We start from the raw sequence: 13,146 nt of genomic DNA, 5'->3' as shown, positions 1-13,146 counted from the left end.
TTTCACAACATGAGATTGTACATCTGCTATTCTCGCTATGTTGGGGGAAAATAAATAGGGACACCAGGTTGAAGTTAGTTAAGTCAGATGGTGGGTTTTATAAACATTAAATCAATGAAAACTATTAACAAGCATGTGTGACTACATAACTACATAGGATCCATTGGAACACCATTGTTACTTTTTTCCATTTCCTGAATAATAAAGGTTTTGGACATACAATACAAGGTTTCTGCCCGACAGCCGTTTTTAAACACCACACGCAGACTAGTCAGAGGTCACTGAACAGTTAGAGTTAACAGCAAAGAGTTCAAAAAACATGACAGCAAAATGACAAAGCATTATGTCAGCCATTACAAAGGGTGTAGTCATTTACATATGCAATTCGCAAAATATCAAACAAGCTGCATGCAGGGTGATAGAACATCATTCCCTCTAGAATTTCCCATTCCACAGAAATATTCCTTTATGCAAATGCATTTATCAGGTCTAAAGAACACACACACATGCTCACACAGATGTCGGCCCATTCTATATTACTTGTGAATACCCGGTGGCCTACTGCCACCTTGTGGAAAAAGTTATCTTCATAATCCTCCAGACTGCAGTAAACTACTGTAAGCTACCTTAAATACCTAACTCTAATGTCCTTCAGTCTCTGTCCTAAGCATTGTCAGACAGAGGGAAGGAGGTGTGTGTGCGTGCATGTGATGATGATGATGTGCAGCAGAAACATGAGAGAGAAGACGGTCAGAGAAGCAGGTCCACAATAAATTCCCCATTACAACATACAATGTTCAGACTAAATTAACACACAATATGCCCATGCATGCCTTGATGATATACTCAACGCAGGTGAGTATATCAGGTTAGGATAATTCAAGGGTACAAGAGCCTAATCTTAGAAACTAGTAAGCTGTACAAGTGTGTCGACTCTGCACACACAAGGCAGAAAAAAAAGCTTTTATGTGAGACAATTACCAAATATAGAAGAGGAGAGATGGAGAGGGATTGAATAAGACAAGACAAGTCTAGAGGAAGTGGGGGTAGAAAATAAGGAAAATGGGGCATGCCAATCCAAAGTGGTGTATTCTATTTCTCACAAATTTAAGTCGTGTTTCTCATGATTTGGAATCCCAATAGGATTTTATTTTATTTATGACTTCCCAATGGGATTTTCAATGAAAACTGCACAATAAATTAAGCACACGTAACCGGCTTTACTCTCCTGCTTCCCACATAACAGGTTGGGGTCGTGGCACAGTGGAGGCTTAATCAGTTACAGTACGGTGCAGACAAGTAAATTACAAATGACAGAACAATAATCTAAAAAAGACTGTCTGCAACTCTTTATTCTCCAAAGACAAATATCATTGTCTGAAGTGCATGGCACAATTAGAAAAATGATCTAGGGATGAATAGTTTTGTGTGAATATCATACAAGTGGTTTCCATTTTGCCAACTTTCCTTACCACCCAAAACTCAAGATAGACACGTGAGTTAATGATAATTCATGCCCAACCCCTTCAGCCAAATTAAAATAGTAGGGGCAACATGCTGCATTCACATGCCAAGGTTTAGCCTTCTAGATGTGACAATTCCTACACTGTATATTTAAAATAAATATTGGCTTGGTAAATCAAATGAACTGGGAAAGCACTATCGAAATGTACATTTTAATATAGGATGCAGTGTGTGTGTATCTATAGCCATCACTGTGATAAATGGCTAGAGTACAATATGCTGATGGCACTTGGAAGACAAAACTTTTAGCATTATTAATGTTGCTGCCTTTTATTGCTTTCTTTTATTTGCAATGCTTCAAATAAAAACTCTCATTTCCTGAGGACTATACACTTACTGATGCATGAACACACCTTTTAGGTCTACTGAGATTTCCTTTCATTTTTAATATGTTCTTCTTAAGATTTAAGGTCACATCTGCATATGCATGTTCCCACCTTTATACATACATAGCTTTAAACCATATGTTTATGTCCTCGTTGTTGAACCTGAAATAGTCCCTACAGGAGAAAAGTGTCACAGTGGATGCAAAGCGCCACATCTACCAGTTGATTAACACTTTCAACCTGTTGTCCCTATTTTGTGCATGTCATTATATGTGACAATTGTCAAAAAGATTGTCAAACATGGTGTATATAGCAGATCTACAAGCTTGTTGCCTCACGGCACGTTGTGAGCTTGTAGATTGGCTATTTTCTCCACATCACACTTGTACAACAAAGTATAAAATACTAGGGCTTAAGTGGTTAACAAGTGGGTTGGAGTTGCATCATGTGCTACACAGAATGTTATCCACTCTTCACCCCATAAGCTACAGTACATGTTTGTTTGCTCCCCTTGTGCGTTAGCAACTCAATGACATTAACAGAGATGTATGAACACAATGGGCTGCAAAATTAACAACAAGGGAGCACGTTTTTCATCATTATGTGCAATGATTATGAATTAAACTTGGGTGAAAACACGTGTGAATCTATATCTGTGTGCAGTTGTGCTGGCGCTGGTAATGAAAGTATAAGATGATGAATGGCTGTAATACACACTTTCACTTTTTATACATCTTGTTAAAAGTGCTTCCCCAGTAATAAATTGAAATAAAAGAGGCAGTGGTGCCAACTCAGCCACCGTCAACAGACGTTTATTAATTTCTCCCCTTCAACATTGCCTTTTTATTGCATATTAAAAGTTCAATTCCGATCTTGCCAGTTCACAACAAATACCATTTTTGTGCCATGTTGTAAGGAGTAAAACCACTGTTAGAGTTTTGATGTTTTGAACGTTATCTACAAATGTAATTGTAAGTATTCAACACTATAGGTGAAAATCGGCAGCCAAGAGCAAAAGGTGGATCAACAAAAATGTTAATATTCAATAAATGAAAAATGTGGTAATACCTAATTAAATCGTTTTCTAGTCCTCATGTTCAATGTCCTTCATCAAAGATATTGACGTATATTAGTGTACTTCTGTTTGGTCACCTTTTCATTTGGCAGTGCTGTGTGTGTGTGTGTGTGTGTGTGTGTGTGTGTGTGTGTGTGTGTGTGTGTGTGTGTGTGTGTGTTAGGGCATTCACGAATAGTGATTTTTAGTATTCGAATTATTCGACCTATAAGTATTCGAATATTCGATTAATCGATTTGATTATAAAAAATAAAATACAAAAATTTAAAATAAAAAAAATAAAAAGTTTTTTTTTTTTTTTTTTTTTTCAATGACATTGATGACTGGACTCAAGGAATGCGAGTTGACGCCACACCAGAGCTCACAGCTGCGTGTCTGCTGCAGAAAAGCCAAAAAAAAAAAAAAAAATCCCCAAAAAAAAAAAAAATTCTTATCGAATAATCGAATAGTGGTTTGATAGTCGAATAGTCGGTTTGATAGTCGAATATTCGAATATTCGATTATTCTGTTAATGCCCTAGTGTGTGTGTGTGTGTGTGTGTGTGTGTGTGTGTGTGTGTGTGTGTGTGTGTGTGTGTGTGTGTGTGTGTGTGTAAAAAATTACATTGGAAATTCCCAAAAAACTATGCTGTGATTCAAATTTTAGGGTAAGGGGGACTTTTAACAGTGTTTCATCTTCCATGTATCCAGATATAATTTAGATAACTGCTGTTGCAATATTGCTTAGTATTAGTACCAAACCTATACATACAGTATCTAGGCTGACTCATGCCTGATTTATACTTTGAACCATATGTTTATTCCTTGTTGTTGAACCTGAAATTGCCCCTACTATTTAAGTGATGTGCGCCTTACCGCTGCAATAACATGAGCCAATTTCTTTCATTCTTAAATTAATCCAATTGACGATTCATTTAGATGAGCACTAAATAAAAAACAAAAACTAATAGTCATGTTTAATGTACTGCACACACCACATTATTTCTGACACGCACATATCAGAATATAATACCCCTGCAGTTATGCTATTAAATGCATGGGAGAGGGCGAGTCCATGATGAACTTTACCGCAAATGCCAGATCAAGACATTGCCATTTCTGTGCTGGGGTGGAGGTGGAGCTTGCCGATCCAACATATGGGTGTAAGTGACATGATAGTATAGGTAAAATTTTAATATGAGCTTACTGGAAAATGGTGCCAATATGCCTGGATGTAAACAACGCAACAGAAGCCGAAATGTGGCATGTTCATTTGACTATACTGTATATCAAATTCGGATGGTCTAGCCTAAAATGTCTATGAATCTATGGATGCTGAAGTGAAATGCAAGATGTTATGCGATGCACATGCACTAAAATTTAAAACGTATGTAAAAATAATTAGTAAGACAGAAAATAGGATCTAGTATACATCATTAGCATGACGGATCTGTAATGGTAATCTTCTCTGTGGGCTGTGAATGGAGAGATGCTAGCGTTTGCATATGATGCCATCACAACCACACACACGCGTTCTGCACCATTTGCGAGAAAGGCCTCACCTTGAATATAGTGCTGCCCAGCTGGGCAGGTGACATGCTGACAACGACCCCGGCTGACTGCAGGGCAGCGATCTTCTCTTTGGCTCCACCCTTGCCTCCAGCGATGATGGCACCGGCATGACCCATCCTACGACCTGGAGGAGCTGTCAGGCCAGCGATGAAAGACACAACAGGCTTGGCCTTAGCTCCCTGGACAGACAGACACAGAGAGAGAGATGGTGAGATTTGTGAGAGAAGGAGGACAACACGAGTAAGACCGCTGGAGATAGAAGCGTGGACCAGTGAGAGTGAAAGACGCAGAGCAGTTAAAGAATGAATTCATGGAATTGGAAGAGAAAGTAGAATACAAAAGGGATAAAAAGAGAGCATTTCTTTGTTGCATGCATTGTATTATATTCATTAGAAGTACACAGCTCTCAGTCTGTCCTCCCATTACTAGACTGGTCAGTTCCCTGTCTCAATCAGCATTATTAAAACAATGGGTCAATCAGGCAATTTAAGTGTGTGCGCGTGCGTGAGCGCGCATCCAGAAAGGGGCACAGGCTGTTGCCATTTCACATGATCTCATTTCTGCGATGGTAATTAGTCATGTTGGCAGTGATTAGCTCAGACCCTGTCAGTGTTGCTCTCTCACTGATAGATAGCTACATTCAGCAGTTGAGATCATTTCCAAGGTGGCGAAAGCCAATATCTCATCTTCAGCAACATCATAATCTGAAGTGTGCAAGCCACAACGTGTAAGAGAGATAGAGTGAGTGTGCGTGACTACATGTGAGTAATAGCTAATATGTCATCATAAGGCCTGATTTATATTTCATTACAACAATGCGTTGCATTGTTAACTTGAAAATCTGTTATTTTAAGCGAGCAACAGTGTCATGCGACAAAGTATAAATTACACTTCAGAATAACATCATAAAGTAGAGAAAGGCATGATGTAAACACACACCATGTACAGAAAGGGACATGTTCCTCTCCTGACTATGCTGTATCTTATGGCTCCATTTCCACACTTTCAGAGTTAAATTAACACTCCAGATTGTACTGTGTAGAAATCCCTAGACCCATGTTTCCGTTGGCATTATCATCAAGTCATCCACATTTTGAATAATTGAAATACCCGTTGTGAATCAAGTCTTAAATCAACCTAAACAGAAAATAGCTTAATTACTCCATTAATCCACACCTTCCTGGGTACTAAGTACTCGCAGCACATAAAGGAATCATATTAGCATGTCATTTTCCTGTCTTTTGTCTTCGAATGTTGGCTGTAGAGATAGATTACTTTAATTATGAGCTGTAGAGATATATTACTTTAATTATGAGACCGTAGAGGGTGGCTCCCCCTATTTTTCTCTGAGACATAAGTGAGGAATGCCTGAGTTCTACAAACTATTAACAAGTATGCTCCAGCAAGGTGAGGTATATATCTTCTCAAGATTAAGCTGGTAAACTGAAACAATTACAAGTCCCTGTTCTCCGGACAGGTAGGTATTCATAGAGCTGGTGTGTACAAGCACCACACACACACAGCACACCAGCACATGCCTCTTCCAAACACGTACCTTTCCCGTGCATTACTAGGATTTAAGTTCGCCTCAATGTGATGAGTCTGGAATAAATGTCAAGAGGTTGAAATGGAAACATTTCAGGCAATTATATTACCTGACCCCATATAAAAATGTGCTTCATGCAGTATTTGGCACATACGGTAAGATACTATGATGTGCCAAATACTGCCCGAAGCAAATTGTAATATGATCTACCCAAACAAAACAAATATCCAACTTCAAATACCTAAGAAAGGCTGGTGGTCTCCAGAGAGGATAGGAAGACCTTTTATGTAGGTGACTTACAAGGCCATGTTACATTGGCAAGCTTCCCAGACATAGATGCAGAAACTGAACCTTGAAATGTGTTCGGCACCATAAAACCCGTCAGTGGAACTTGTTGAGAAGTATAACAAGTTTTATTGCATTTTAGAGCATTTTCTTGTCCACAGATAAACAACCCATCAGTTAGTATCCAGGAACTAAACTGCAACTTATGGGACCAATACCTTTCGTCATTAAAAAAGCACCATACCGGACTTCCGGTTATGCAGGGTGAGGAGTAGACGCGTCCTCTCTCTGCTCCCCCGCTTCATATCTTTACCTAAACAGAAATCCCACTACCTTCCTCATAAATGGTATGGTTTGAATTAAAAAAGTTTGCGTTTAAGTCTTGACATCAGAAAATGATCACTAGGGCTTCTGCTCACGTCAAAAAAGACACTATTTTGATGGAAGCCGGTACCGCCGCCGCCGCCGCTAGCGACATTAACATGGAGGCCCTGACTAGCCTACTAGAAGAACACAGGACGGCTCTTTCGACCGACTTTAAAACGAGCATCGCGACGCTGGAATCTAAAATTGACCTTATACACACCACTATAACTGATCATGGCCAGCGTATTACTTCATTAGAGTCTAATGCAGATTCTGTCAGTGATCGTATAGTTTCCTTGGAGGCCGCATGCGCGGAGCTGGCGGCTAGCAACGCTAAGCTGCGTGCTAAAGCCTCGGATATCGAGTCGAGAGGTCGCCGCTGGAATGCACGTATAGTCGGGGTAAAAGAATCGGTTGAGGCTGGGACCAGGCCCACTACCTTTTTCTCCACCTTCCTGTTCGAACTTCTGGGGGACGAGGTTCTGTCTGAACCACCCGAGCTGGATTTAGCTCACAGATCGCTAAAGGCTAAACCGGGTGCTAACGACAAGCCGAGGCATGTCATCGTCCGTTTCCACAACCTTCCGATCAAGGAGAAAGTTATTCGGGAGGCACGCAAGCGGAGGAACATGCAGTACGAGGGTCAAAGAATCGCCATCCATGAAGATTATCCCCAGGATGTTGTGGAGCAGCGCGCCAAGTACCGTGATGTGATGGCCGAATTGTACAAGCTTGGCTGTCGGCCTGCTCTCCACCACCCGTCCAAGTTGATGATCGCTAACGAAAATGGCGGAGCTAAGGTCCATTTGGCGTCCGTTGAAGAGGCCGAAAAGTACATCACATCTAAACGCAAGTAATGGGTGCTTCGCTTATGACTTGATCTGTTCAGATTTGGATTTGATAACTGTATTTGGCCTGGCAGATGTACTGTTTTTGCGTGGATTTGTTTAGCTGTTAGCTTGCTAGCCTAGCCGTTGTGGAAGGCTAGTTTAGCCGTTGGCTGGCTAGCTACGGCTGAACACTGATTAACACTGCCGGGCTGAAGATGCGCTCTTTTTTCCTCTCTTTTTCATCTGGACAGTATTTTTTCGTGACTCTCAATCTGATTACTCTATCGCTTGATGTGGAACCGATTCGATTTCTATTTTTATTTTTTGCTCTTTTTGGACATGGACATAATAGCCCGGACTGGTAGGGCTGTTAGCTGGCTGGCTGGGCGTCTGCCTGGTTAGCCACAGCTCAGCTGGGACGGCAGCACTGTTTTGATGCAACGCCTTTCTTTTTCTCTCTTTTTTTTTTTTTGACATCTGCTCATCTCCTCTCCCTACCTCCCCTCCTCCCTTTTATTTTTATTTTTGTTGTAAATGGTGCGTCAGGCCGCTACTACATTGAGATAATATATACATTTAAGGTGCATTTCATGGACATGGTAATTGTATTTAGCTTGACTGTTGTATTGTTACGTGAACTAACCCGGCTGTGACTGATTGACTAATCTTGACGCTATCTAACTTAGGATGTGATGACGGTCCGTTCTGTTATAAATGCATTTTAGTTTCAACTCGTCATTTTTGTTATAATCTTTAATATGTGTGTTTTTGAATGAAAATAGCAGCCGACTTTCCTTATGTCTTCTCTCTTTTTTTTTTCTCCCCTGTACATCAGACTAATAATATCTCCTTAGGAGTGTTAACTGCGTAGTTTACTCATCCTGGGGCCAATCATTTATTTAATTGACTACTATTACAGACGCTCTCCTTTTTTCTTTTCTTCTTTTCTTCCTCTTTGTTATTGTTTGATGGCATGATTTTGTTTGGCACACTATTAGGCCTGTTGGACATGTTTTACTAATTTATGGTTTGCCTTTATGTGAAATCCACGGGCCAGTGTGCTTGTTTGTGATGCAGAGGAGTACTAATCAGGCTTATTTGGACCTGCTTTATTTTTTGTTTGGCTTTGTATGTTTTTGATTACATGTCTGTTATATTTATGTTTGTACTTTTCTTATTTTCCTTATAAATAGTCAGCTGGGTTAATGTTTATGATAACTTAAGTCAATATGCCTTCTTATATGGGCTTTTCTTATCTAGTTTTGAACCTCAACATAATGGTTGTAATATGGCCTTGATGCAGCAGTTACCATAATGTCGGACCTCTGTAATTGAAATACCTTTAATGTCAATTTGATCTTTAATAGACTTTAAGACGGCCAATTGTTTTTTTTTTTTCGTAAGGGGGGCGGCGGATGGGGAGTGGGTGGAATGGGGAATTCAGAGCTATTTTGTTTTACTTGGTTTTTAAGGTTTTATTGTGAAGGTTTTGTTGTCATTGCTCTTTATATGCACTTTATTTATGTTGGGATGGGTGTTTTGGGTGTGCATATGCTGTCCCGAGCTTTCTCTCCCTTATATTTTTCACTATGAAGGCTATAACTTTAAGTGACCTTGGGGTAGTCTTGTATTTCTGGGAAAACAAGTATGAATGACACTCTCGTTTACATGATTTTTTCCAAAATGGTTTTGTAAAAGCTTATTTGTAGTTTTTCTCTATATGTGTATCTTACCCCATTATGATTATGATTATTATTATGAAGCTTAAACCTAAGTGTCAAAAAAAAAAAAAAAAAAAAAAAAAAAACATTGAAATTATTATTATTATTATTATTTTTTTTTTACCTGGGCTTTTACTACAGGTTATATTTGTAGGATATTTTGATACTACCTTACAGGTGAGGTTCGCTCGGGATGGGGTGTGTACGCTGTATTATGCCTGATTTTGTTTTTCTAACGTGGAATGTATTTTGTTATGGCCTGTTTGTTGGTGATTTTATAACATTGATATTCAGATTATACCAGCTTTAAGGGTCCATAATTGCACTTAAGATGTGTGCTGAGTGAATATGGAAGGGTGATATACATGTTCTAATTTTTATCTCGTTTTTGGTTGTAAACCTTTTCTCACTCAGTGGTTTGTAGGAGGGTGGGTTATGGGGTTATTGATTACTGTTCAAGATAGGGGGAACGGAAGTTTTTTGGGACTGACTAATGTCAGGACTGTTTGTATCCATGGTGATACCTGTATCCATGGTGATACCTGAGTTAATGCTCCCATTGGGACATTTTTTGTGTTTTTTGTTTTATGTGTTGTGTTTGTTTTGTTGTTCGTCTGTCAGTGGTGTGTGTGAATACCCTCTCTCCCCTTCCCTCCCTCCTTCCCCTCCCTCGTCTACCCAGCCGCCAGTACAGCCGGTGCAGCCTATACAACAGGAAAGTCAATGCCTATGAACGGTAGAAATATCCATTTTATTTCTTGGAACGTTAAGGGGATGAACATTCCCACTAAGTCTGGTAGGGTAATTTCACATTTACAGCAATTAAAAGGAGACGTTTGTTTTTTACAAGAGACACACCTCCGTACTGCAGAGGTATCACGCATTAAAAAGCCGTGGATGGGTCACTTGTTTCACTCGAGGTACTCCGAGAGGTCTAGAGGAGCAGCTATAATTATACATCGGGATGTTGCGTTTGAACTAAATACTACTGTGTCTGATCCAAATGGCAGGTACGTTATAGTTTCGGGTAAATTGCAGAACGCTCCGGTAGTTTTGGCTTCGCTATACGCTCCTACTTGGGATGACGATAAATTTATTTCAAAATTCTTCTCCTCAATACCAAATCTCAATGATCATCAAATAATCATTGGTGGCGACTTTAACCTGGTTCAAAGCTTGGATCTGGATAGATCATCTACTAACCAATCGGCGTTATCCAAATCGGCAAAAATTTTAAAATTTCATACTGACAAACTGGGCTTGGAGGATCCTTGGAGGGCCAGATTTCCTTCTAATAAAGTATTCTCTTTCTTTTCACATGTCCATCATACTTACTCTCGCATAGATTTCTTTCTACTCGATAACAAATTGTTGCATAACGTTGTCTCATGCGATTACCATAGTATAGTTATCTCCGACCATGCCCCAACCTCGGTAGTTGTTAATTTTCCACTTGGCAGTCCACCCTCCAAATTTTGGAGATTCAGTCCTCAATTGTTATCTGAACCCACTTTTAAAGATTTTCTTACATCACAAATACATATTTTCTTTGAGATTAATGATACCCCGAATATTAGGAGCGATATACTTTGGGAATCGTTTAAGGCTTATCTTCGTGGACAGATTATTTCTTTTGTCTCCTACTTCAGGAAAACGGAGCAATCTAAGTTGATTAAGATAGCAGCTGATATACGAGATTTGGACAATCAATATTCAGTTAATCCCTCCGCCACTCTATATACAAAGCGTTTGCAGCTTCAGTCCGAATACGATTTATTATCAACCAGCAAAGTCGAGAGACAGCTTTTGCAGTCCAGGCAGCGTTTTTTCGAGCAGGGGGATAAGGCAGGTAAATTGCTTGCTTATCAGGCGAGAGTAGCTAGTGCCTCTAGACTGGTACCAAGAATAAAATCAACCACGGGAGAGATTGTGACAGACCCTACAGCAATTAGTGATGTCTTTTCAAATTACTACTCTGGTCTATATTCCTCAGAGTCCAACATACAAGACTGGAACGGGCCCAATCCGTTAGATACCTTAACATATCCCCAAATTGAGAAGGACCATGTTGCCGGCCTTGGAGCCCCACTAACTCTCCTTGAGGTCACGGAGGCAATTAAATCTTTACAAAGTGGCAAGTCACCTGGACCTGATGGTTACACCACAGAGTTTTTTAAAACATTTGTTGAAATTTTGGCTCCAGTCCTGGTACGAGTATTCAATGATGCCTTCCAGAAGGGCCAGCTCCCACCAACTTTGTCGGAAGCTTCAATATCTCTGCTGTTAAAGAAGGATAAGGATCCGCTCCTATGTGGTAGCTATAGGCCGATATCCCTTTTAAACGTAGACTTTAAGATTATGGCCAAGGCTCTATCAAGTCGTCTTCAACTGGTGATGCCTGGCCTCATTGATCCTGATCAAACTGGTTTTATTTTGGGAAGACATTCTTTTTTTAATACTCGAAGATTGTTTAATATCATTTACTCCCCCGCTACCATTTCCCCTGAAATAGTTCTCTCGCTAGATGCGGAGAAAGCGTTTGACAGGGTGGAATGGGGATACTTGTTCCACATACTTAACAAATTTGGCTTTAGTTCTGATTTTGTCAAATGGGTTCAACTTTTGTATGCATCTCCAGTGGCTTCAGTTAATGTTAATGGAGTGAAGTCTGGTCAGTTCACTCTCTCCCGTGGGAATAGACAAGGTTGCCCTTTGTCTCCATCGTTGTTTGCACTCGCCATCGAGCCGCTAGCCATATGGCTACGCAGTGAGGAGGGGTTTAAGGGGATTTCCCGCTTTGGGTTCACGCATAAGCTCTCTCTGTACGCCGACGACCTGTTGCTGTATATTTCCGATCCTGCATCTTCTCTCCCTGTTATCTTGCGCATCATAGAGCAGTTTAAAATACTCTCGGGCTATAAACTTAACCTTCAGAAAAGCGAATACTTTACGATTAACGCTATTGCTGATGAACTTCCTCAATCCCTCTTCCCCTTTAGGAAAGTTACTGATGGATTTAAATATCTGGGTATCCACGTTACAAAAGTATTTACAGAACTTTTCTCCAGGAACATTGGCCCACTAGTGGACCGCTGCAAAGAAGACTTAGCTCGATGGTCCTCCCTGCCTCTCTCTTTACTGGGACGAGTTAATTTGATTAAAATGGTGGTACTGCCCCGGTTTTTATATCCCTTTCAACAAATTCCGATATTCATAACTAAAGCTTTTTTCACTAAACTCGATCAGATTATTAATTCCTTTTTGTGGTGTAATAAGAGGGCACGTATCAGGGGAGCAGTTCTTCAACTCTCTAAATCCGAGGGCGGATTAGCATTACCTAACATTCGTCGTTACTACTGGGCGTCAAACATTAGCAAAATTCTCTTTTGGAATACTAACTTAGCAGCAGGCACTCAACCCCGATGGGCACAGATGGAGGCATCCTCCTCAGATATCTCGCTTTGGTCAGTGGTCTGTTCTCAGCTGCCAATCCCAGTTAAAAAACAAGTTTTTCGCAACCCATTGGTGTCAGATACCCTCAAAATCTGGTCTCAGTTCAGAAAACAGTTTGGTCTTCATGTGTCCTCGGGTTTGGCACCAGTGTATCGTAATCATCATTTTCTCCCGTCATGCTCGGATCCCGTATTCCGAATCTGGTCAAGTAAGGGCCTATGCTCTATTAACGACCTTTATGTTAAGGGTATATTCTCCTCTTTTGCAGATTTGTCTGTTAAATTCAAGCTCCCTAATTCCCACTTGTTTCGTTTTTTCCAAATCAGACACTTTGTTAAAAATAAATTCCCCCAGTTTCCAAACCGCCCACCGGATTCTATGATTGATTCCTTTCTATCACTTGGAACTGGGATACGGAGGCTCACCTCTATTATATACGATATTATTTCTAATCTTAACCCTACCCGTCT

General features: G+C 40.2%; 1 protein-coding gene across 1 annotated transcript in view; it reads right to left on the bottom strand.

The window, feature by feature from the left end:
- Positions 1 to 13,146, bottom strand: part of suclg1 (succinate-CoA ligase GDP/ADP-forming subunit alph) — a 29,949-nt gene that overhangs the window by 720 nt on the left and 16,083 nt on the right. The window contains exon 8 of the mRNA XM_084043697.1: positions 4,466 to 4,654. Within this exon, the coding sequence (XP_083899823.1) occupies positions 4,466 to 4,654 (189 nt within the window). The remainder of the gene's footprint in view (positions 1 to 4,465; positions 4,655 to 13,146) is intronic.

The sequence above is a fragment of the Gymnoscopelus microlampas genome (genome assembly GCF_963454915.1).
Source record: "Gymnoscopelus microlampas genome assembly, chromosome: 2".
NCBI lineage: Eukaryota > Metazoa > Chordata > Actinopteri > Myctophiformes > Myctophidae > Gymnoscopelus > Gymnoscopelus microlampas.
This window is presented reverse-complemented; position numbering and strand designations above follow the sequence as displayed.